This window comes from Crinia signifera, chromosome 1 (assembly GCF_055691185.1).
Source record: "Crinia signifera chromosome 1, ASM5569118v1, whole genome shotgun sequence".
Classification (NCBI taxonomy): domain Eukaryota; kingdom Metazoa; phylum Chordata; class Amphibia; order Anura; family Myobatrachidae; genus Crinia; species Crinia signifera.
Window position 1 is genome coordinate 320,467,707 of NC_139217.1, and position 26,148 is coordinate 320,493,854.

The following is a 26,148-nucleotide window of genomic DNA, read 5'->3' on the forward strand; positions in this document are numbered from 1 at the left end:
AGACTGGTGCTGCACAGTGACGTTATTTGCAGCACTCTGGTGTAGGTGCCTGAGGCAGACTAGCATCTCCAAGAATACTGGGCCTGCCCCCCAGAGTGAGGAAAATAGGGCTGGGCAGCAAGGCCATGCCTCCATCCCACAGCATCATGCCCCTTTTTTATGGTGTTGCACATTGTGCACAATTAAAGTCAATCTTACAAATTTATATTGTACGTCACTTGTGAGGTGATTTTTTTGGGGGATGGGACCCCAGAACTGCTTATTTCAGCACTGTAAAGCATTGCTATTGTTTTTTTTTTTTTATACAATATGTTATATTTTTGTCAAAATAATCTTTCAGCTCTATAACCCTCCTAACACATGCAGTATCTACTCATATTTATCTAACATTCCATTGCTCCACAAGTGTTAAGACTTGGCTTCAGTGGCCTAACTATAGATGGTGCAGGGGGTGCACTTGCTATAGGACCCGGCCATTGTTGTGACATTTTTCATTACTGCAGGAGACGGAGCCCGGAGGCTATCTGCGGTGCCGGACTGAATGCGGTGGCGGCGGCGGCATGCGGAGGGGTAAGGGAGGTCTGACCAGAGTGCCCGGGCACCGGGGGCGCCCCGCTGGCGCTTGCTCCCCAAGCAGCCGCGTGGCTGCCTTACGGTAGCTACGCCTCTGCCGCAGACCCAGCAAGCACCCCATGCACCCTGCTATTCTGCAGTAGAAACAGAAAGCCACCACAACATCCCCGCCACCAGCATAATAGAGGAGCTGGCCTGCGGCAGGAACAGGGAGCTGTCCCCCTTCTACCACCAGCAGAATAGAGCTCCCCGCCACACCCAGCCAGCAACACCTTAGGTCGCCACTGCTCACCTCCGCACCACTGCCTGCAACACCATAACTTGTCACCAATGCCCGCAACACCATGACTTGTCACTGCTGCCAACAGAAGCACCCTGCCTCGCCCCCACAGGATGGCAGCACCATGATTTCGCACACCTCCAACACAACCTGGCCAACAGTAAGTTCCATATAATGTGCAAGGCAGTGGCTGTCTAAAATCACTCCCCGGAGCAAGATTTCTCCTGTGCTGCCATCCAATGCTAGAAAGATCTCGCCACTCTGTTAGACTTTTCCCCAACCTAAATAGCAACCCACCTGTTAATACAAGCACATCCATCTAATACATAATTGTGTCACCATGTAGCTTACTTTACTGTACTGCATTGCCCATATGTTTACCACCCGTATTTCCTGTCCTTTGCTCCCCTTACCCTGGCTCGCACCCACTACAGTAGCTCACTCCTCATATTATCCATTTATCTCCCTTCTCCTCCTCAGTGGCACTGAGGGGAGGGGGGGGAGACAGGTACTTTTTACCTAGGCCTGGGTCCCTCACCCCCATTGCAGAGAGAACTAGCTGCAGCTTCTCGCCCATTCCCAGCACACACTGCTCAGCTCTTTGTGGTGAGCAGGGGAGAGAGACAATCGCCCTGCGAGACAGTGTACCACACCGCCTGCCGGATAATGCTGGCACACAAACTAATTTGTGCATATGGTACAGTACATCGCCGTGGGATTATAAATGGGGTTCCCTTTTAAAAAAAAAAGCAGTCGGATTAAAAAAAAAATCCTTCATCATCTTTGATATACTTACAGTAGTTTGTGGTGGCCAAGTAGTCATTTCTTTCACGCCTCTTTCCTGTCCGTTGTACCAAGCAGTGACTTTTAATTACTATTTTATAGCCACCAGCTAAAGAATATATTTGCTGAAATTAGTACCTAGGTTATACTTCCTGAATTGAAATAGCTCAAGGACATTTGTGTCTCATTATTCTGTCTGAAGTTTCCACAAGCACTCATATATAAAAGGTGCACAGAATAACTTCCTGCTTGCAGTAAACTACACTGAGTATTACACTTGACTATAATGTTGAAAGACAGGCTAGGTTATTATAGTTATGCAGTCATGATTCAAAGTGGCTAATGCATTTCTAATTACACATTTGCTTTGGCATGTTACATTACTTGATATTATTTGTTTTCCTACAGTTTTTGTCCTATGACAATTACAGAAATGATCTTAAAGAGATGGAAACATATTATTAGCGCTTTTTTCTTTGTTTGCTTCATCAGATTGTTTAGTCCTTGTCCCTGATCATTTTGTTTTGGGAAAAAACAGTATTAAGGCAATTTGTGCCAAATATTTCTCTCAAGGCTATTCAAATATAGCCCTTTTTTGTGCAAAAAATGCCCTGTTTTCGTGAGAAGAAAAATAGCACTGGTTATTGCTGATTTGGCTTTGCCTGCTTCAAGCATGTGAAACAAAATCCCTGACTACCCGTGGCATTGGGAGCAATTTAATATCTCCATGGGGTTCAATTAGCCACAGTAAATTGCTGTGGTTAATTGAATACCAGTGTATAATTATTATTTTTATTATTGTTTTTGTGTTGTTAATAATAATAATACTATCATCATCATCATCATCATTTTTATCCTTTAAATTATGTGGTACTCAAAACTCCAAAATAATTTTTTGAGGCACAGGGGGTACCAATGAATCCTAATATGCAATTTCTCTTCAACAAAAGCGTGCAGATTAGGAATGTTTGTGGGGCATAGGTACAATGTCTTGAAGAGTAATAAAGTAAAGAAAGATAAAGTAACAACCAATTGGCCCCTAACTGTAATTTTTCAAACACGGCCTACAACATGCTAATAAGGAGCTGAGTGGCAGGTACTTTAACTCTCTCCACTTTTAGAAGCCATCTGTATAGGTCATGGGCTTACAACCTTTGGGGAAACCTGCACTAACATAGCGAGAATGTACATATTCTGCAGAGATAGCAAACCCTTGAACCTAAGGCTCTATTGAAGTCCTCTGTGATAAGCACCATGCTAAACATAGACGTCTACATGTTCAACCTGTAACACTGTTTTCTAAATCCTGTGTTTTATTTAGATATAGCACATACTGGGCCAGATTCTCTAAGCTTTAAAAGTGCTAAAATGGAGAGTGATAAACAGCCAGCCAATCAGCTCCTACCTGCCATGTGACAGACTGTGTTTGAAAAATGTCAGACAGGAGCTGATTGGCTGGCTGTTTATCACTCTCCATTTTAGCACTTTTGAAGCTTAGAGAATCTGGCCCAGTGACTGTATGTTCTTCTAGCCCTAGTGCAGGGGCTCTTCACTCCCCAGAGCTTGGAGAGTCACAGCCCACCAGCTTTGTGTCATCAGGAAATGTGCTTTCTCACTGTTCAAGACAGCAGAATATCATGACATGTTCATTTTTTCTAGTATTTCTTTTACTTAGAGACAAACAGGAAATAAATATGGAATCTGTATGTTCTGATGCAAGTGATAGAAACCACATACAAGGAAGTTGTAGCAACAAAAGCAGAACTAATAACACCCAGTTCAGGGTATAAGGAAGAGCTTTAGTGCTTTTCATCATGGACCTGCCTCTGGGAAAGGGGCCATGCTGTTTTTTTCCTGCACCCTTCCCACAGAAACACTAGTCCCTTGCAGATATATGTGGGACTGTTCTCCACCATAGAAAATGTCTAAAAAAAAATATAGGGGAAGATGTTGCAGCTTCATTAAGAATGGGCAAGCTGCCCATAGCAACCAGCAAGCTTCTAACTAACATTTATCAAGTACATTTTAGGAATTGATAGGTAAAAACTGATTGTTGCTATGGGCAACTTCTACACTTGTCCATTTCATCATTAATTTGAAAGCTTAATACATGTCCCACATACTGTAGTTACTTATGCATACTTGCCTACTTTTGGAATATAGTTTCAGGGAGATTATAGTTGGTAATATAATTTTGCAGAGCGTAACATTGAGGGGGCGTGTCATGCTCCACCCAGAGGGCGTGTCTAGTTCCATATATGGAGAGATTATGAAAAGAGATTGTGAATCGGTGCTGTGTACTGCTACATCTGAGAGGAATCTTTTAAAATGACTTATATACAAATGTAGATGAGCCCCAAAGCAGTTAGTAAGAGCTACTATACTTTGTAAAGTAATGGGAAATGGTGCTGATGATTCAATGTAACTGTATCTCTCATTCCTTTTTTTGTCCAAAAATGTAAGTGTAATGTAGAGATGAGCGGGTCCGGATCCCCGAGATCCGTCAGATCCGAATATCGGGGATCCGGGCCAGATCCGAGCCGGCTCGGGAGTTCCCGCCTGAATTCCGGACCAATAACGAGGCCGAACGTCATCATTGCGCTGTCGGATTCTTGCGGGAGCGGGATCTTATAAAAGACGCACGCGCGCCCCGCCATCTTCACTCCAATCTTGGAGAGGGAAGAGGGTGGTTGGGAAGCTCCGTGTGCTCCGTGCTGTGCTCTGTGCCATGTGCTCCGTGACCTGACCTGTGCCCTCACTGCCCTGTGCTGTGCTCCGTGCCATGTGCTCCGTGCTGTGCTCCGTGACCTGCCCTCACTGCCCTGTGTTGTGCTCCGTGCCATGTGCTCCGTGCTGTGCTGTGCTCCGTGACCTGCCCTCACTGCCCTGTGTTGTAGACTTGAGAGTCAGTGACTGTTTATAGGCCTGAGCCCTGTAGTGTGATTTAACTAACTAGGTGCTGCAGTGCTCACACGCAGGGGCTGCAGTGTCCACTGTCCAGGGGCTGTCCTGTGGCCCGTGCCCTGTTGTGATTTATTTAGCCCTAAGCCCTGTGTTGTGATTTATTTAGCCCTGAACCCTGTGTTTTTTGTGATTTAACTAACTAACTCAGTGCTGCAGTGCTCACACGCAGGGGCTGCAGTGCTGCTGAGTAGTACACTGTGTACAGGGGCTGCAGTAATACAAGGGGCTGTGTCCAGTGTGACGGCCTATATCTTATCCTTTGTCCAGTGTCACAAGTCACTCACGACATATATCCTGTGTCCTGTCTTGTGTGACGACATATCCTGTGTCCAGGGTGACGACATATATCCTGTTTCCAGTTTGACGACATATATCCTGTGTCCAGCGTGACATATATCCATTGTCCAGTGTGACGACATATATCCTGTGTCCACTGTGACGACATATATCCAGTGTCCAGTGTGACGACATATATCCTGTGTCTAGTGTGACGACATATATCCTGTGTCCAGTGTGACATATATCCATTGTCCAGTGTGACGACATATATCCAGTGTCCAGTGTGACGACATATATCCTGTGTCCAGTGTGACGACAATATATCCTGTGTCCAGTGTCACAAGTCACAACATATATCCTATGTCCAGTGTGACATGTAATGTGTGCCGGCATATATCCTGTGTCCAGCGTGACATATATCCATTGTCCAGTGTGACGACATATATCCTGTGTCCAGTGTGACGACATATATCCTGTGTCCTGTGTGACGACATATATCCTGTGTCCAGTGTGACGACATATATCCAGTGTCCAGTGTGACAACATATATCCAGTGTCCAGTGTGACGACATTTATCCTGTGTCCAGTGTGACGACATATATCCAGTGTCCACTGTGACGACATATATCCTGTGTCCAGTGTGACGACATATATCCAGTGTAACGGGCTGTGTCCAGGGGCAGTGTCCAGTGTCCAAGGGGCTGTGGCAATTGTGACAGGCTGTGTCCAGTGTAAAGTAAGAAAAATAAATAAAAGTAATAAATAAAATAAAAACACATTTTTGGAGGATGATGGAGGAGGAAATAGTGGGAGTGCTGAAGCTGCTACCACCAGTCATGACAAGGCCGATACCTCTTTGTATTTTTTGCTCTTTGGAGCATTTCTCTTTTTTTGGGGTAGTTTATTAAACTGCCACCCTGTCTGCCCCTGTAGTGCTGCTCTGCTTCCAACATGTGCCAGGTTGGAAGTGTAAGGTCCACATGTATGTGATGCCCACTGCTGTCGCCTAGCTTAGTCATCCAGCTACCTCGGGATAACCTTATGGCCCTACTACAGTAAATGAAAACGATTTTGTGAGCTGTGAAGTGATCAAAATTGTCTAGAAATGAGTGGAAACTAATGTTATTGAGCTTAATAACACTTTAGGGGCAAAAACAGGCCCGAAAACTATTATTTTAGCAATTTTTAGCATTTTTCCCAAAAAATCCAGATCCAAAACCAAAACCCGCAAGGGTGGTTTTGCCCAAACCAATCCAGATCCAAAACACGAAGGGAGATCCAGATCCAAAACCAAAACCCGAAAAAGTGCCCGCCGCACATCTCTAGTGTAATGTGGGTTAGGTGAAATGAGGGAGATCGCTAGACCAGGGTTGCCTACCCTCCCGGAATGGCCAGGAGGGTCCCGAAAATCGGGTCACCCTACCGGCCCCCCGGAAAGGTGCCCCCCCCTGACCGCGGCGTTTAAATTACCTTATGTCTGCGGTTTTCCGGGGAGGGGGCGGGGCTAAAGCGTCATAATCGCGGCATTTAGCCCCGCCCCCTCCACGGAGATAGGCAAACTAAGTAACTTTCCTTCATGGTGGCGGGGCTTAATGATGTCACGTTTAAGCCCCGCCCCCGAGCTCCTGCTGAAAGTCTCCTCTTCGGGCTTCTCCCGGAGAGGAGCTTTTAAAAGTCGGCAACCCTGTGCTAGACTAATGAGGGAGAGAGGGAGATTGCTGCTATTTCAGGGAGTATCCTGCAGAATGCAGGAAGGTAAGCAACTATGCTTATGTCTCTGGAGCCTACTCTGCTCTTCTTCATGGAGGACCATTACACAGGTATGGTATGGCCGTTGGTTAGGACTCTGACAGTCAGTATACTCACATTGGAAGTCCGGCCACCTGTACATTGCATGCTTGGTGGCTCGCCATAGGTTCTATTCTCCCTCTATGGTGGTCATGGACCCCCACGAGGGAGAATAGCCCCTGTTGGTCAGGATCCCACTTAAACAGTCGGTATTTCAACGTTGGTGTACTGACCACCAGGATTCCGACTGTCGCACCCCCATTGCACACATGCAGCCGGATTTAACTGGTCATACTATATAAATATGTTGATATGTAGATTTAGAATTTAGATTGGTTGGTAACCTTTTACATATATAAGGCAAAGCAGAAATACCCTTTTGCCCAGAAGCTACATTACCTAATAAGCCTTCAGGCAGGCTTTTATGCCCTTTAATAAATAAATGTTCCCTTACACATGTACATGGAGGATATGGATTATTGATGTAAGTATAACCTGGAAACCTCACTCCATCTTTCTTTTGTGCATACTGCCTAATGAGATGGTTGCAGTAATAAAACAGTGTATAAAAAAAGATGTCATGTGAAAAGATGTCATTAGCATGTTCCTAATCTGAAACACTAATGCCAACTCTTGTATTTGTATATGTTAGCTCTGTGTGATAATACTGACATTGCAGTGTGCCCATATATACATTGCATACCTCCCAGCTGACCCGCTTGGGACCAGCAGTGTTCCAAGGGGAGGGGGGGAACGGTGGGGAATAGAAGCTGTGCACATGGGCACAGCGTCTGTTCAGAGGGACTGAGGACATGCCCCTTAGTTACGGAAAACATCACTTTTTCGGACGTGCGAGCGGCTATGATTATTGAGCGTCCAAATTTGTAAAGTGGGAATGTTGAGAGGTATTGCATTGGATTTACAAATTACATGTATTTTACTTAAGTAATTTAAATTTCAGTGTTTAAATTTCTCATTTTCTAAAATCTAGGCATGGGCATGCCCTAACAGTTGCCGGCAATATTGCTTTCATATTCGGAGGTTGCACCATTAACAGTATTCTGGTAAGTAGCACTCACAGTTTCTATACTGAACATACATAGACTTATTCTACTGTATACAAGACTGACTTAAAAATATAGCACATATTGGTGTAAGTTCCTTTCATCTCTAGTGTTCCATGAGTATAGGGGTGGAAAAACTCCTTGTATAAGCTGCTTTGCAGGGAGAGGGATTGTTTCACAGGGCAAGTTCCCACTGGGACTGCCCCATTGTCCCATCTGCCAGGCTGGATGGCAGTTACCATGATCGGAGCCAAGTTCCAATCCTGAACAGCTGGAGTTAAAGTAAAATGGTTAGAATGTTCATCGAACATCGATGATTCAAAACCGTAAATGGTACAGTAGAGGTCACGGTGTCAGTTGTTGTACTGCACAGCCCCTACCTTTCTCCATATGGAGAGACAGTGGCTCATCTGTCTTCTTCCTCTGCAGTCACTGTATTGTTTTGCAGAGCAAGATAATGTTATTTCTAGTACTCTTTTAATATCCCATTGCATGCGGACCTGTGTGTGGGCAACTTAAGCCTCAGCTTACTCAGGTTGGCTATTACAGGACACCTTGTGCAGCCAGGAAGTATACATTCAGAGATGCAGTCCTTGGCCTTTCCAATCCTGGAAAATGGGAGTGACATGTCCCGTTTCCAGAAACACCAGATGTTCCTGCAACGCCTCCATAATGCCTCTGTCAGTCAATTAGGCAGAGGCAGAAGGGGGACCGCGTGTGGTCACTCGGGACCCATTCTACACATGCGCAGAATGGTCCTACTCCTGTGCAATTTCCTGATAATTTCCCAGGAAACTGCTTGGAAGCTTGCAAAAGCAAACCATACTGAATCAGGCCCTTATTGTGTTGGGAGGAATAAACATATAACTGAAGGAAGTTTATGATGTACAGTAGGGGTCAAGTATTATCATGAGGGTGATTGGGTAATTATCAATTGTAACAGTTATGTTCATGCATGTCTTGCCCTGTATGCTTGATGCATACTTGCCTACTTTTGAAAACTAGTTTCAGAGAGATTATAGTTGGTAGTAGAATTTTGCACAGCGCCCCATTGAGGGGGGCGTGTCAGGCTCCTCCCAAAGGGCATGTCTAGTTCCCATATATGGAGAGATTGTGAAAAGAGATTGTGAACCTGGCACCTAGAAGCGTGGGTGTGTACTGCTACATCTGAGAAGAATCTTTTAAAATGACATAAATACAAATGTAGATGAGCCCCAAAGCAGTAAGAGGTACTATACTTTGTAAAGTGCTGGGAAATGGTGCTGATGATTCATGTAAATGTAAATTTTCCTCAAAATGTATAATGTGGGCTAGGTGAAATGAGAGAGATTGCTAGACTAATGAGGGAGATTGCTGTTATTTCAGGGAGTCTCCTGCAGAATGCAGGAGGGTAGGCAGCTATGGCTTGATGTCCCAACAGTCAGAATCCGGGGTGTTTTCATTCCTTCGACAGTCAGTATTCAATGTACAGCCTGTCGAGTGTCGGAAAGTCTGCAAATCGGCGAAAACAGCAGCGAATTGTTGACAAACAGCTATGAATTGGACAATCGGTGGTCGTTTCCAACAAAACAGATCCAACTTGTTTTAAAGTCGAATCTGTTTTGTTAGAAAATGCCATCAATGCTGCTGCCGAGATTTAGTAGGGATAATAATAAAAAAAACCTGAATCTAATAACTGGATCCACTATCCATTACAAGAGAACATTTGTACTGTGTATTTAAAAATAAAAAAAATAAAGTGGTATTTCCAAGGTCAAAATATGCAACACATGAAACATATGACACATACATGTCCTGATAGTGGTTTGATAACACTGTATTAGACCAAATAATTGCTTATTGATCGGTAATAGGTATGTAATTGTGTGCGCTTTGCACGCAGCACTTGTATGAGTAAATACAGTAACCCAACAGTCCATTATGCATTCTATTTTTGTATTGTTTTCTAATAAAGTATTTTCCAGCTTCAATCTGAATTGTATTTTATATATTGTTCAGTTATCCTCAGTGAATTTTCACATGACCTCAGTTTGCCTTATTTTGTAGGATGAGAAGCCAGTGTATCTTAATGACTTTTATATGCTTACAGGTAAGAGTCTGTTTCTTAAATAAACATATACTGAGGGCCTGTGCAAGGTTTATCAGCACCAAAGGCAAAACTTCAGCTTACTGCTCCCACCACCACCCACACACCAATACCAACTTTCCATGGGATACGGTCATTGGGTCACCAGCATGATGGTCGACAAGCATTAGGTTGACACTATTAGGTCGACGTGCATTTAGGTCGACTTGACTTAAGGTCGACATGCAGGAAGGTCAATATGACGACAGGTCATTAAGTCGACAGGGACCCTTAGGTCGACATGGGTAAGGTCGACAAGGTCATTAGGTCGACATGGGTGTTTTTTACTGCTTTTTGAGCCAACATGTGCCTACAGGCGGTGGGAGAATCAAATAGTGTACCAAGCGCAGCGAGGATCCGTGCCCGAAGCATGGTGAGTGTAGCGTGCCATGCGAGGGGACGCAGTGCTAAGTTTCGGTGTTCATGTCGACACGACATGTGCCGACAGGCAGTATTTTATGCCCTACCATCTACTGGGGCATGGTGGGAGAATAAAATAGTGTGCTGAGCGTAGCTAGGCACCGTGCCCAAAGCATGGAAAAAGTAAAAACAATAAACCGTAGACTCTACATATACTGGATCTTTGAGCAGAGAAGGTATGATATCCTCTTAAACTCCGTACACACGGAGCAATATATTGCTTATTGCTGAGCAATATATTGCTTAGTTTCCCGTTTTCATCAACCACCAGAGATGGTCTCTGATGAAAATGAGACACTGCCGGGGGAAGAGGTAGGGAAATAACTGACTGCCAGAGGAAACCTCTGATCGCAGGAGCATGCTCCACTGACCAGCGACCAACCGAATACTGTTCATGGGAGCATGCTCCCAGCGACCGTTGCCCCGTACACATCGGGATTTGGTCGCTTAGTGACCATAGCCCCGGTGATTATTACTAAAATCGCACCATGTGTAGCGGGCTTTAGTAACAACAGCCAATGGGTCTCAGCAGTTTAGCAAGTTTGTGTGTGCTCAAAGGCCCTTATTCTGATCGGTGCGGATATTCCCAAATTCTTACGGTGCGGTCCGCACGCCACGCTGTTCGGCGGCGTGCGGCCTTCGTCCGTAGAAACGCCCACGTGTCCTCCGCATTCGGACGGACTCACTCTTTAACCCCTTCCCGACATTTGACGTACATTTACGTCATGGTCGGGAAGCACTTCCCGACACATGGCGTAAATGTACGTCATGGATTTAAACTGTCACCGCGTCTATAGACGCGGTGACAGTTTCAACATGTCTGCTGTCCCTGACAGCAGACATGTCCGTGCATGCCCAGGGGGGGCTGCGATGCCGCCCCCCCGTCGGCGATCGCTGTGATTGGCTGTTCAGTGTGAACAGCCATTCACAGCGTTTTCCTGTGTCACCGGCGAATAACGTTCGCCGGTGACACGGGATCAGAGGTGATTGGTGCTGTAAAGTACAGCACCAATCACCGCGGGGTGTAAGGGTGACACTGGTGTCACCCCACCTCACCCCGCCCGCCCCCAAAGGCCGTGATTGGTCCGTCGGACCGACGGACCAATCACAGCCAAGGAGGGGGATTTAAACTAACGGTGACTGCACTGCAGACGCCATTCCGGTCTGGAATAGCGTGCAGTGCGGTCACCGTGCCCACCTGCCGCCATATACTGACCAGAACCTTGCTCCATACTTACCTGATCGCTGCTTCATCACTGCTTGATCACTGCTTGATCTGTGCTGGATGCTTCCTGGATCCTGTTGCTACTTGTGCCTTCCTGTGCTGTGAAATTGTGCTGCTGCAGTGTAATAGCTAGATAGAGAGATAGATAGAGAGAGATAGAGATAGATAGAGAGAGATAGAGAGAGATAGAGAGAGCTAGAGAGAGATAGAGAGAGATAGAGAGAGAGATAGTGTCAGAGAGTGCTATATTTTGTGCTGCTGCAGTGTGATATAGTTATAGATAGAGAGAGAGATAGAGAGAGAGAGATAGATAGAGAGGCCTAGTGACAGAGTGCTATATTTTGTGCTGCTGCAGTGTGATAGTTATAGAGAGATAGAGAGAGAGAGATAGAGAGAGATAGTGACAGATTGTGCTATATATTTTTTATATAACTGACTGCTGCCCCCTCCTTTTGTGCTGATCAGTATAAATTAACTGATCAGCAACTTTTTGGGGGCGCAGGTTTTTTTTTATATATAGATATACCTGTCAGTGCTGCTGCTGCAGTGTCATAGAGTGATAGATAGTGAGAGATAGAGAGAGATAGTGACAGAGAGTGATAGAGAGTGCTAAATTTTGTGTCTGCTGCCCCCGCCTTTTGTGCTGATCACTATATCTGAGGTGATCAGCAACTTTTTTGGGGGTACAGAGGTTTTTTTTTTTTAATATATATACCTGTCAGTTGCACCAAAGGTTGTGCACCTGCTGCACCTCACTGGTAATCAGTGTCGCATCACTGATCACCTTTTTTTTTTGTGTGTGTGCTGTGGGGTCTTTTTTTAATTTTTTTTTTACACACACTGTGATTTTGTGGGTGTCCTGTGGCCGCTGTGCGCTGATCAGTGACGTACATCACTGATCATCTTTTTCGGCACAGGGTTGATCTATTTTTTTTTTTTTTTGATCAAATTCCTGTTGCCTTTGAGCGCTGTTCAGTGACAGACGTTACTGACCAACATCTGTGCTCAATTTTTGGCGCAGGACCTTTTTTTTTTTTTTTTTAACCCCTTCAATTTTTTATTTTTAACCCCTTCATTTTTTTTTTTTTTTATTGGTATAAAGTATTTTTTTTTTTTCTGCACTACATACACACTACACACTACATACCCCCCGGGTTGAAATAAAGTTTGTACCCCCCCCTACACTATACACATGTTGAAACATTTCACTACCAGTAACACAAAAATAAAAATGGCATCCCAAATGTCCTCCCAAATGTCCTCCCAAATGTCCTCCCAGTCATCCAGGAGAATGTATTCAGTGGAGGAGGCATATGCCATGCTTGCCTCTGACTCAGACACAGCCAGTGATGCAAGCGGGGAATTTGAAGGATTCGTCTTAAGCTCCTCTTCCTCCTCTGGTGATGAGGGACCCCCTCAAAGACGCCCCCGTAGAGCAGCTGAGACCCCCCCCCCAACAATTGATCTCGTATGGACCCCACCACCAGACAATTTTGAGCCCCAGGTTCCTGAGTTTTTGGCCATGCCAGGAATCCAATTTGATTCCACAGGTCTCAGAGAAATTTACTTTTTCAAATTATTTTTCTCTGATGATTTTATAAATTTAATGGTGGACCAAACTAATTTATATGCCCAGCAGTTTATTGCTCAAAACCCCACGTCATCATTTGCTAGGTGGACCCCTGTAGATGCAGTAGAGATGATGACGTTTTGGGGTCTGGTGTTTCATATGGGCATAGTAAAAAAGCCAGAAATTAGGCAATATTGGAGTACAGATGTTCTGTACAGTACTCCATTTTACCGTATGGCCATGACCCGGACTCGATTTGAGACAATTCTTAAATTTATACATTACACCGATAATGCACAGTGCCCACCCAGAGATGATCCCACCTTTGACCGGCTATTCAAAGTCAGGCCGGTCATTGATCATTTCAGTGCCAAATTTGAAGAGGTGTACATCCCTGAAAAATGTATTTGTATCGACGAGTCCCTTATACATTTTAAAGGAAGGGTTAAATTCCGCCAGTACCTTCCCAGTAAGAGGGCAAGGTATGGCATAAAAATGTATAAACTGTGTGAAAGCACCTCAGGGTACACCCACAGGTTTAGGGTTTATGAAGGGAAGGATTCAAGAATTGAACCGCCAGAATGCCCCCCCTCCCTCGTAGGTGTTAGTGGGAAAATTGTCTGGGATTTAGTGCACCCCTTCCTGGATAAAGGTTATCACCTCTATGTGGATAACTTTTACACCAGCATCCCCCTGTTTAAGGCCCTTGGTTCAAGAGGTACAGCAGCTTGCGGTACTGTGCGCAAGAACCAAAGAGGCCTCCCAAAAACGCACATTGCCCAAGTAATGAGAAGGGGTGAAAGCAGGGGAATATGCAACGAAAATATGTTGTTGGTCAAATATAAGGACAAGAGGGATGTCCTTATACTGACAACAATTCACGGAGACAGTACCACCTCCGTCCCTGTACGAGGTACCAGTACCCACACCTCCAAACCTAATTGTATCCTGGATTACAATAGGTACATGGGCGGAGTGGATCTTTCAGATCAGGTACTGAAGCCGTACAGTGCCCTGCGGAAAACAAAAATCTGGTACAAGAAGGTGGCCGTGTATATCATCCAGATGGCACTGTATAACGCTTACGTGCTATTCCGTTCTACCGGCCAGAGGGGGACATTTATGCACTTTCAAGAGGAAGTCATAAAGGGCCTAATATTTGGGAACCAGCAGGCAGAGGGCCCCAGTACTTCTAGTACTGGCCCCCGTATTGTACCAGGGCAGCATTTTCCTGATGAAATCCCCTCCACTGGAAAAAAGGGCAGGACACAAAAAAGGTGCAAAGTTTGCTATAAAAAGGGAATAAGAAAGCAAACTATTTTCCAGTGTGACACTTGCCCCGACAAACCCGGCCTATGTATAAAGGAGTGTTTTAAAATATACCACACATCTATGGAATATTAGGTTCATAATTTCACCGTGCTTCGGGGGTCTTGCTAATGCCACATAGCACCCACCATTCATTCCACCAGAATCTGAGCCGCAAAATCCAAAAATCACTCCTTCCCTTCTGAGTCCTGCCATGCACCCAACTGGTATTTTTTGGTCACATGTGAGGCATTGCCGTACTTGGGAGATATTGGGGCACAGATTTTGGGGTGCTTTTTCTCCTTCATTCCTTGTGAAAATGAAAAAATTTGAGCCAGAACTGCATTTTTGTGTAAAAAAATGTAATTTTTCATGTTCACTGCCCAGTTTTATCAAAATTGATGAAACCCCTGGGGGTTTGAAATGTACACTATACCCCTAGATGAATTCCCTGAGGGGTGTAGTTTGCAAAATGGGGTCACTTGTGGGGGGGTTCCACTGTATTGGTGCTTTGGGGGTCTTGCTAATGCGACATAGCACCCACCATCATTCCACCAGAATTTGTGCTGCAAACTCCAAATATCACTCCTTCCCTTCTGAGTCCTGCCACTTTTTGGTCACACATGAGGCATTGCTGTACTCGGGAGAAATTGGGGCACAGATTTTGGGGTGCTTTGTCTCCTTCATTCCTTCTGAAAATGAAAAATTTTGAGCCAGAACTGCATTTTTGTGTAAAAAAATGTAATTTTTCATTTTCACTGCCCACTTGTATCAAAATTGGTGAAACCCCTGGGGGTTTGAAATGTACACTATACCCCTAGATGAATTCCCTGAGGGGTGTACTTTGCAAAATGGGGTGACTTGTGGGGGGGTTCCACTGTATTGGTGCAACATAGCACCCACCATTCATTCCACCAAAATCTGTGCTGCAAAATCCAAAAATCACTCCTTCCCTTCTGAGTCCTGCCATGCACCCAACTGGTATTTTTTGGTCACATGTGAGGCATTGCCGTACTCGGGAGAAATTGGGGCACAGATTTTGGGGTGCTTTTTCTCCTTCATACCTTCTGAAAATGAAAAATTTTGAGCCAGAACTGCATTTTTGTGTAAAAAAATGTAATTTTTCATGTTCACTGCCCACTTGTATCAAAATTGGTGAAACCCCTGGGGGTTTTAAATGTACACTATACCCCTAGATGAATTCCCTGAGGGGTGTAGTTTGCAAAATGGGGTCACTTGTGGGGGGGTTCCACTGTATTGGTGCTTGGGGGGTCTTGCTAATGCGACATAGCACCCACCAAAATTCCACCAGAATCTGAGCTGCAAAATCCAAAAATCACTCCTTCCCTTCTGAGTCCTGCCATGCACCCAACTGGTATTTTTTGTTCACATGTGAGGCATTGCCGTACTCGGGAGAAATTGGGGCACAGATTTTGGGGTGCTTTTTCTCCTTCATACCTTCTGAAAATGAAAAATTTTGAGCCAGAACTGCATTTTTGTGTAAAAAAATGTAATTTTTCATGTTCACTGCCCACTTGTATCAAAATTGGTGAAACCCCTGGGGGTTTGAAATGTACACTATACCCCTAGATGAATTCCCTGAGGGGTGTACTTTGCAAAATGGGGTGACTTGTGGGGGGGTTCCACTGTATTGGTGCAACATAGCACCCACCATTCATTCCACCAAAATCTGTGCTGCAAAATCCAAAAATCACTCCTTCCCTTCTGAGTCCTGCCATGCACCCAACTGGTATTTTTTGTTCACATGTGAGGCATTGCCGTACTCGGGAGAAATTGGGGCACAGATTTTGGGGTGCTTTTTCTCCTTCATACCTTCTGAAAATGAAAAATTTTGAGCCAGAACTGCATTTTTGTGTAAAAAAATGTAATTTTTCATTTTCACTGCCCACTTGTATCAAAATTGGTGAAACCCCTGGGGGTTTGAAATGTACACTATACCCCTAGATGAATTCCCTGAGGGGTGTAGTTTGCAAAATGGGGTCACTTGTGGGGGGGTTCCACTGTATTGGTGCTTGGGGGGTCTTGCTAATGCGACATAGCACCCACCAAAATTCCACCAGAATCTGAGCTGCAAAATCCAAAAATCACTCCTTCCCTTCTGAGTCCTGCCATGCACCCAACTGGTATTTTTTGGTCACATGTGAGGCATTGCCGTACTCGGGAGAAATTGGGGCACAGATTTTGGGGTGCTTTTTCTCCTTCATACCTTCTGAAAATGAAAAATTTTGAGCCAGAACTGCATTTTTGTGTAAAAAATGTAATTTTTCATTTTCACTGCCCAGTTGTACCACAATTGGTGAAACCCCTGGGGGTTTGAAATGTACACTATACCCCTAGATGAATTCCCTGAGGGGTGTAGTTTGCAAAATGGGGTAACTTGTGGGGGGGTTCCTAAATTTTAGCATCTTATGGTGCCTAGAAACCTACATGGTGCCTAAAAAATAATCTCATAAAAAGGAGGCTCCAAAATCAAGTAGGTGCTCCTTCTATTATGAAGCCTGTGGTTTGGTCAACGTGCACACTAGGGCCACATATAGGATATTTTTGAAAACAAAAGAATTGGGGGAATCAATTTTTAGTCACATTTCTCTAGTAAAATGTACTGTGTTCCTTAGAAAAATGTATTAAAATTGCAAATCTGCAAAAAAAATGAAATTTTGAAATTTCACCTACACTTTGTTTTAATTCCTGTGAAACACCTAAAGGGTTAACAAACTTCCAAAATGCTGTTTTGAATACTGTGAGGGGTGCAGTTTTTGAAATGGCATCATTTATGGGGGTGTCTCACATACAAGTCCCTCAAAGTCATATCAGAACTGAACTGGTCCCTAAAAAAATCAGTGTTTGAAATTTTCTTGAAAATTTGAGAATTTGCTATTCATATTGTAAGCCTCCTAGTGTCCAAAAAAATTAAAAGGAAGTTGAAATAATGATGGAAACATAAAGTAGACATATGGTCTATGTTAGTTATTAACTATTTTGAGTGGTATGATTATTTGTCTCACAAGCAGAAAATTTAACATTTTGCAAATCGCTAAATTTTCCATTTTTTCACGACATTTTGGTATTTTTCACAAAAAAAACACAGACTGTATCGACCCAAATTTACCACTAATTTGAAGTACAATGTGTCACGAAAAAACAAGTTATCCCCACTTAAGTGAGACATGTCAGATTTGAAAAAAATGGCTCTGTCAGGAACGCAAAAACTAGCTCTGTCAGGAAGGGGTTAAGAACAGGGCGTGTTTACGGACGACATACAAACCATGCGTGTGCGGGGGAAACACTCAGATTCTGCACGGTCTGACCGCGTATGCACGGCCTTCCCGCGTCAGAACGGACGCGAACCGGCCACTACGCACAGATGCGGTGTACTTACACAAAAAAACAATAGCAGGCCCATGCAGCAGCAGCCGGGATTGTCCGCGGCTGAATTGTCAACGTGGGGCAGTGTGCTAGATAGATAGATAGTATTGTGCAGCAGGGAGACTCGGCATTGGAGCGGGTGCGTAGGACCGAGGAGGTGCTGCAGGGTTTGACCACCAGCCAGCAGAGTATTGCTGCGAGCCTGCAGGCTATGAGTGCCAGCCAGCAAGCTATTGCTGCTAGCCTGCAGGTGCTGGCTGATCAAGCCCTGCGGCAAAATGACCTCCTCCTCCGCCATAATGAACTTATGGTGGAGCTAGTTACCACCAATAGGGTCCTAATGTCACCCGCTTCGGGTGCATTACCAACACCATCACTCCCTGCTGCCAGAGGGGGAAGAAGATCCACCCCCTCCCCAGCATGTGCTCCACGTGAGCCACCATCTGACTCTGGCCGTGGGCGAGGCCGAAGAGCTGCTGCACGTGGCAAGGAGCCTGCCAGGGGCAAACGTGCCCGCAAATGAACTTGTGTCCCCATTAATCTCCACCGTTATGTCTTCCCAAATCTTCCATTGAGCTGTGTGTGTCAGCATCCTGTGTCAAAATCCGTGCCGAGGGTCACCACATTTGCCCGCGGTTCAAATGTCATGTTTGGTTCCCCTGTTGCCCTGTTTCGGCTAGCATTACTGTGTGCTGTACTTGAAGTGTTGGTGCTGTACTTTTGTTGTGAAGCCACCTGATGTGTTCCTAATGATTCTGCTGTGGCTATTTATTCTATATTATTTCCTTTTATTCCTGTTATGGTACCATTTTATTTTTGATGTTTTTGAAATTTTTGCCAAAGTTTCTTTAATAAATGTTATTTTGGCCCCACAAATGTCTGTATTCATTGATACATGCAGAAGTGCCATGTGTATTAGTATTATTAATATTAAGTTGTGTTGATTATTTGCAGTGTAAAAGTGTGTGACAAGTGCAGCATGTAATGTTCCCTTTAAGCTGCAATGCTTCCAATTGTAGCAGTGAGAAGCGTGTAATTAACAAGTAATGGGTAAAGTATGTGATTGTATTGGGTTCAGGTGACATTGGTTGAGGTGCGTCCGTCCTGATTAGGCGTTCCGATTGCCTAGCGCATGACCGAGTGGTGTCCGCAAAGCAATAGTATCCTTTTGGACACCGCACATTTCTACCCTTTTTGTTCGCGTGCATTCGGCGTGCTGTCCGAATGCACGCCTACCCAAATATGTGTACTCCCCCGTGTCCGCCCATGTTTCCGCCCAGTTTAGCCCACTTTGAAACTACGCCCCTGTGTCATTCACCATGACGCCCATAACACACCCATATTGCCCGAGTGATTGCGGTGCACATTTCTGTACGGTATTAATGAGAACAAGTACGGAGACCATGCGTGGCACATGCGCGTCGCGTTCTCCACGCATGCGCAGACGGCTAAAAAACGCCATCCGAAAGAATTCGGAAAAGTCCGCACCGATCAGAATAATGCCCAAAGTCTCAATGTATAATAACTACTTCAACAAATACCAAGTCAAAGCAGTCTGCTACATCTGGGAATAAAGCCAATTCTTATTGTTTCTTGTACTGAAAAGTTACTTAATATAGTTGAGCCTGTTGAAGCTAAAATGGCTACATTTTACAGTCTTTTCAACTTGTTTTAATTAAAAAGGATTCAGGTTGAAGCTTTCTATTCAAATGGAAAACAGACTGAATTAATAAAAATGTACGTAGCCATTTAACCTTTAAGAAATAACCAAACCATTGATGCACAAAAGTGTAGTAGGAGATGTTTTTTTATTTTTTTGAGATTTCTATAAAGACCAAAACATTTCCACTGGAATTAAAATAAATAGGTACCAACTGGCAGAGAATCCTGCCAGTCTTTTCAAATTCAGAAGCTCTTCCCACCCCGCCCCGATAAATAGCGCTACAAGCTCACAGCCGTTGCTGCCCGCCCCCCAGCCGCATGGACTGCTCCCTGTGTACCCCACTCTCCTCCCCGTGGCCCCACTCTCCCCTCTGTGGCCCCATCCACACCCCAGGACCCATTATCGGGCTTTTATTAAAAACCCAAACCTAATCTCTAATCAGGCCTGTTTAGCAAAACAGACATTTTGTGGTGGTTTAAAATACATTGGCCAGTCCCCTGGTTTACGGGAAAGACCTGATGTTTATAGTTTTGCATCATCTTGAAAATAATTTGGTGTTATTTTTGTTTTATCATAATTACTGATGGCTGTGTATAGGTATACATAAGTATAGGTCGATATACTCCATTAAAACAATATTGTTTAGCAATTATAATGTGCATAGAATGTAAAGAAAAATGATACAAAGAAACATAATGCTTGCTTTCTTCAACAGTTGCTTCCAGTGACTTATCATGGGAGATAATCCCACAGACTGGTCACATACCAACACCGAGAGAAGGTCATGACATTTTGTAAGTATTCACATACACATTTAGTGACTGAGAATGTATACAAAGTTTGTTTCATGCACAAAATAAAACTTTATTGGGCCGGATGTAATGTGGTGCAAATTAATATTATGTGGTATGAGTAATGCAATGTTTTTTTAAAGGTACAGTAATTTCCAAAAACTTCAGACTTGCATCACTTTACATCTGGCCATATACTTATCTTCATGTTATATGTATATTGTATATATGCGACACAAATGCATTTTTGTTTAAGCTGGGGACAGACTTACCGATGTATAGCCAGCCCAACGTTGCTGCCGAAGCAACCCTTCTCGTGGCAAGTGTATACACACTTGGCAATGCCAGAGAGCCACTTGACATGCTGCATTCTACAGCAAGTCATTGCTAGCAACATCTCCCATTGGCCCTGCTGCAGGGCTGACAGAGGATGTCGCTAGTGACCAGTGGGAATTTGCATATAATCTGTGCACACTAGATGGTACCCGATGTTGCTGTGATCCACGGGATCGTGATACACACTGTCTAGTTCAGTGATTTTTAAACTGTGGGTCGTGCCCCCAAAATTTGTCCCGATCATCTCAGCATAGGGTTGCAACTCCATGTTGCTGATTGATATGCTAATGACTCCTCTAATCTCTTAAGGCCCCCATACACTAGCCGATTTTGGTCAGATTTAGGCCAGATCAGTCGGATCTGGCCTAAATCGGACCAAAATCGGCTAGTTTTGATGTCCCCTCAGATCCGATGCGCGGTCCCGTGCGCATCGGATCTGCGTCGGGTGGTCGAACCTGCTGCACGTCCGACCACCCGACTTGGGACCGGTGCGGCGGTGGAGGGAGCAGGGGGGGCTGGGGACGCTGCGAGGGACACAGGCGGCATAGAGCCGGGCGGGGGGAGCCGGGAGCTGTCAGCACTGAATTAAAAAAAAAAAAGCCCATACAATGAATGGGCGGCCTGTGATTGGCTGAGCGCTCTCTCAGCCAGTCAGCAATTGGCTGAGAGAGCGCTCAGCCAATCACAGGCTGCCCATTCATTGTATACAGTAGGCTTTTTTCTAGCACTGACAGCTCCCGGCTCCCTCTGCCCGGCTCTATGCCGCCTGTGTCCCCCGCAGCGTCTGTGTCCCCCGCAGCGTCTGTGTCCCCCGCAGCGTCCCCAGCCCCCCTGCTCCCACCAGCAGCCCCCCCCTGCTCCCCGGGTTTTTTACATGTGATAAATCGAGACGATTTATCACATGTAAAAAATGGCACATCAAGTGCCAATCTAATCAAGCTCCCCCGGGGAGCAGCCGGGGAAGCTCAGGGGGAAGTCGGGGGCGACTTGTCCTATGGACAAGTCGCCCTAGTGTATGGGGGCCTTTAGACAGTGATCCAAGGAGTTTGAAAAATCAGTTGAATTGTATGTTATCTCAAACAGCTTGGATCACTGGCTTAGAGATCCAATGACAGGCAACATGAATTTCACAGCTTTACGAAACAACCAGAATGACCTCCAATGTGTAAAGGACACTACTGTGTAGCGTAATGTGAATAAGGGGCACTACGAGCTGTGGAATGTGAATAAGATTGTGCTACTGTGTGGCGTAATTTAAAATGCGGTTACCATTGTGTGGCCAGGCCCCTTCCAGGTGAGAACACACCTCTTTTATAAAGTATGGGAGAGCGCAAATATATGTGCCAATTTCTACCAGTCCTTCCCCTGGCAACAAGCATGAAACCCCTGGCATTGAGCATGTAACCCCTGGCGAAAGAATGAGCATGAAACCCCCTGGAAAGGATCATGAAACCCCTGGCATCGAGGATGTAGCTAAAAAAATATATACATACAGAAGTGGTGCAGAAACTTTTTGGCAAAGGGGTGCAAAATTTCTAGTTACACCACTATGAACACATCAGTGCAGGGGGTGCTGTGAGGGTGCACAAAGGACAGGGGGCACAGAGTGGAAGGCACAGAGTAGGGGGCAGAGATGGGGCAGTGGTGCGCGAAGGGGGAGGGGCAAATTAACCCTCCCTCTTAGGCTACATCTACACATTGCGTTTTGACAGGTCCTTTTTAAAGGGACCTGTTCGGCAGGAAGGAGCTTGCACATTTAAATCTATGGCTGTGCCTACATATTGCATTTTAGCAGGATGCAGTCGAACAGGAGCTTTTTAGCAGGGTGCTTACTGAGGAGATATATACAGAAGCCTGCTGCATCCTGCTAAAATGTGATGTGTAGACACAGCCTTATCTATCAGTGGCAGCACAGCACCCTGTGTTTCCAGCTCAGCACACTAATGTGCGTTAGACTGTAATAGGTGCAGAGACTGCTGCTACACTGGCCAACCAACCACCCCCTTTAAAAGTGTCCATGATTGAGCCACACACTGCGCTGCAAACACTTTTTAAAATACATTTTATTGTAAGGAGTACTAAAGCAAAGGCCTTTGCACCTTCTTTGAATCAGTCCAATTGGTACAGAGAGATCTTGCGCATGTGCAGTGGGGCAGTTGGGAGGTAGTAAGACACAGCAAATCAGCATTAGGCTAATGTGCTATGGGTCTTGCATAAATCAGTGTAGTTTTCTCTCCTCCCTGTTATTGCTTCCTGCTTTGACTAAGTAAAGGAAAATAGTGAGATTAGCCATGGGCATACCTCCCAACAGAGAGATGCATGTATTCCAAATATGCCATGATATTTTTTTGTTATTCTTTCCTTTTATATGTCAATCAAACTCCAATATATTAATTATTGCTTTGAATAATGTCAGTTTTTAAAACACTTTTTTTTTCTTACTGTGCAGTGATGTATTGGATTGCCATTTTATATTTATATACTATAGCAAAGGTGGTATATACTTTTGAACTATACTGTAGCATACTGATAATTTTTTTCAACATGTCTCAGTGTTGTAAACAGGAAAATATATTTATTTGGAGGTCGTTCTGATAAAAGCACAGATGAATGTCTTCAAGGAATGTACTGGTTTGACCTAGGTGAGAAGTAATGAATGTAAGATAAGTTGTTTTAGAGATAAGGCCTGATTCCGAGTTGATGGCTGATGTGCAACTTCACAATCTGTTTGCATAATGATTGACTGTGCAAGTGTACGGATCGTAGTGTGCATGCACGAGCCAAAATAGTGTAAAAAATAGTGAAAGGATCTAATCGCAATCCCCCCGCAATTTGATAGACAGGAAGCCGCTGTTTGTGGGTGATAACTGGCAGTTTTCTGAGTGTCCAAAAAAATGCACCTGTGCAAGGATATTAAGCGATGGTGTGTGACCTCAGCGCCCGCTGCAATCAGTCTGTCTCTGTTTCAGAGTTGTGGAAGGATCAGACTTATATTTGCACAGACTGGAAAAATCCTTTCATGGTGCGTGAATTGCGTATGGATGTGCGCCAGGATACCGGATTGCAATATTTTTGCAATTCACTCACAGATTTGCACTTGACAGGTTTTCTTTATGTCTGGAATATATGTGCATAGTGTGTGTCTGCAACAGAGCACCATCAGGACTACCATTAGAAATTTTTAAAGGGAAAGAAAAAAAGTACTCTCCTTTGTTTGGGGGCACGCTTGTCAGAAAAAATAAATTTTGGTTATGATTGTAAGTTATAAAACGTAACTTTTAATTGGTAATTCTAAAAAAGGCTATAATATGAACAAAAAACACAGACAAACTACACATAACATAAATAGTGGTAAGGAACCACTTATCGGACTCAATAGAGTCCCTCCAGCGATTTATCGCTGGTATCAAGTATGTATATTGACGCACTAATGGGCAAGTATTAGATATGTCCACAAATGTGGGTCACTTCAGTACAAAGGGTTACAGTGAAGTGAAAACACTGGTAGCGAAATGGTTAAAAAATATTAACAGGTTACATCCAATAAGTTGTATGGTGTGTGTCCAGTTCACAAATGTATAAACCATGCAGAATCAGCATATAGTTTGGTGAAAAATTGGACAGAGGACACAAACAGACTATACAAAAATTAAATAAGTGGTCAGAGCCACTAGTTGTACTTCAGTTGAGTCTCTCCAGTCATTTGTCTCTGGTATCTCAAATGTATATAGCCACAGGTGTGGGTTTTGCATAGGACACTGGTAGCAAGAGTAGGATGGATATGTAGTCATAGGTAACATCCAATAAATTTGTGTAGCTTATGTCCAGTTCACAAATATGTGATGCCTACAATAGATTGTATGGTGTGTGTCCAAGTCACAGATGTATGGTGATATACTGAAACAGTATTAATTTAATAATTTGTGGGACAAATTGGACACAGGACACAAATAGGCTACAAAAATTAGCTCTCAGTAGTAAAAAAAAAAACCCCTTATCTGGGCATCAATTGAATCCCAAACGTGAGTGGTCTATGAAATTACAAAAATATGTGACCACAGGTTTGTGAGTCAAATTGATATATGTGTATGCCCACAGTTGTGGGTCGCTTTGATACACTAAATTTCAAAAATATATATATGAAGACACAGATTACAAAGATAGGATGATTTGTGAATTGTATCCAATAAATTGTATAGTGTGTGTCCACTTCACCGATACATAATAAATAATAATGCGCTCAATCGGCGTAAATTTAAATGTGATAGATGCAGAGCTCCAAATATAGGCAAACAAAAGGGTAATGCAGTGATAGCCACCTACAAGAAGTGATACTGAAGTTTTAATTGGATTAAGAGTAGTATCAAAATAGGGACTCCACAGGAATGCACACAATTACTACTGCTGTGTCAAACGACTAGTCCTAGTCCTGTGTTGACACAGTGAGCGGATTGTGTTGTCAGACCATCAATGGGGAGTAGAGTTGGGAACTATATAGAAATAGCATCTGCTGTCTCTTCCCCAGAAATAAGGTGCCCTGTTGTCACCTTACTAGTCGTTTGACACAGCAGTAGTAATTGTGTGCATTCCTGTGGAGTCCCTATTTTGATACTACTCTTAATCCAATTAAAACTTCAGTATCACTTCTTGTAGGTGGCTATCACTGCATTACCCCTTTGTTTGCCTATATTTGGAGCTCTGCATCTATCACATTTAAATTTACGCCGATTGAGCACATTATTATTTATTATGTATCGGGGAAGTGGACACACACTATACAATTTATTGGATACAATTCACAAATCATCCTATCTTTGTAATCTGTGTTTTCATATATATATTTTTGAAATTAAGTGTATCAAAGCGACCCACAACTGTGGGCATACACATATATCAATTTGACTCACAAACCTGTGGTCACATATTTTTGTAATTTCATAGACCACTCACGGTTGGGATTCAATTGATGCCCAGATAAGGGGTTTTTTTTGACTACTGAGAGCTAATTTTTGTAGCCTATTTGTGTCCTGTGTCCAATTTGGCACACAAATTAATACTGTTTCAGTATATCACCATACATCTGTGACTTGGACACACACCATACAATCTATTGTAGACATCACATATTTGTGAACTGGACATAAGCTACACAAATTTATTGGATGTTACCTATGACTACATATCCATCCTACTCTTGCTACCAGTGTCCTATGCAAAACCCACACCTGTGGCTATATACATTTGAGATACCAGAGACAAATGACTGGAGAGACTCAACTGAAGTACAACTAGTGGCTCTGACCACTTATTTAATTTTTGTATAGTCTGTTTGTGTCCTCTGTCCAATTTTTCACCAAACTATATGCTGATTCTGCATGGTTTATACATTTGTGAACTGGACACACACCATACAACTTATTGGATGTAACCTGTTAATATTTTTTAACCATTTCGCTACCAGTGTTTTCACTTCACTGTAACCCTTTGTACTGAAGTGACCCACATTTGTGGACATATCTAATACTTGCCCATTAGTGCGTCAATATACATACTTGATACCAGCGATAAATCGCTGGAGGGACTCTATTGAGT

The 26,148-nt window shown here is 43.9% G+C and overlaps 1 protein-coding gene across 1 annotated transcript in view; it reads left to right on the plus strand.

The window, feature by feature from the left end:
- The window catches only part of LOC146029386 (kelch domain-containing protein 3-like), a 93,273-nt gene that overhangs the window by 2,800 nt on the left and 64,325 nt on the right, over positions 1-26,148 (plus strand). Inside the window, exons 3-6 of the mRNA XM_083158352.1 lie at positions 7,659-7,731; positions 9,778-9,820; positions 20,145-20,223; positions 23,110-23,198. Of these exons, the coding sequence (XP_083014478.1) occupies positions 7,659-7,731; positions 9,778-9,820; positions 20,145-20,223; positions 23,110-23,198 (284 nt within the window). The remainder of the gene's footprint in view (positions 1-7,658; positions 7,732-9,777; positions 9,821-20,144; positions 20,224-23,109; positions 23,199-26,148) is intronic.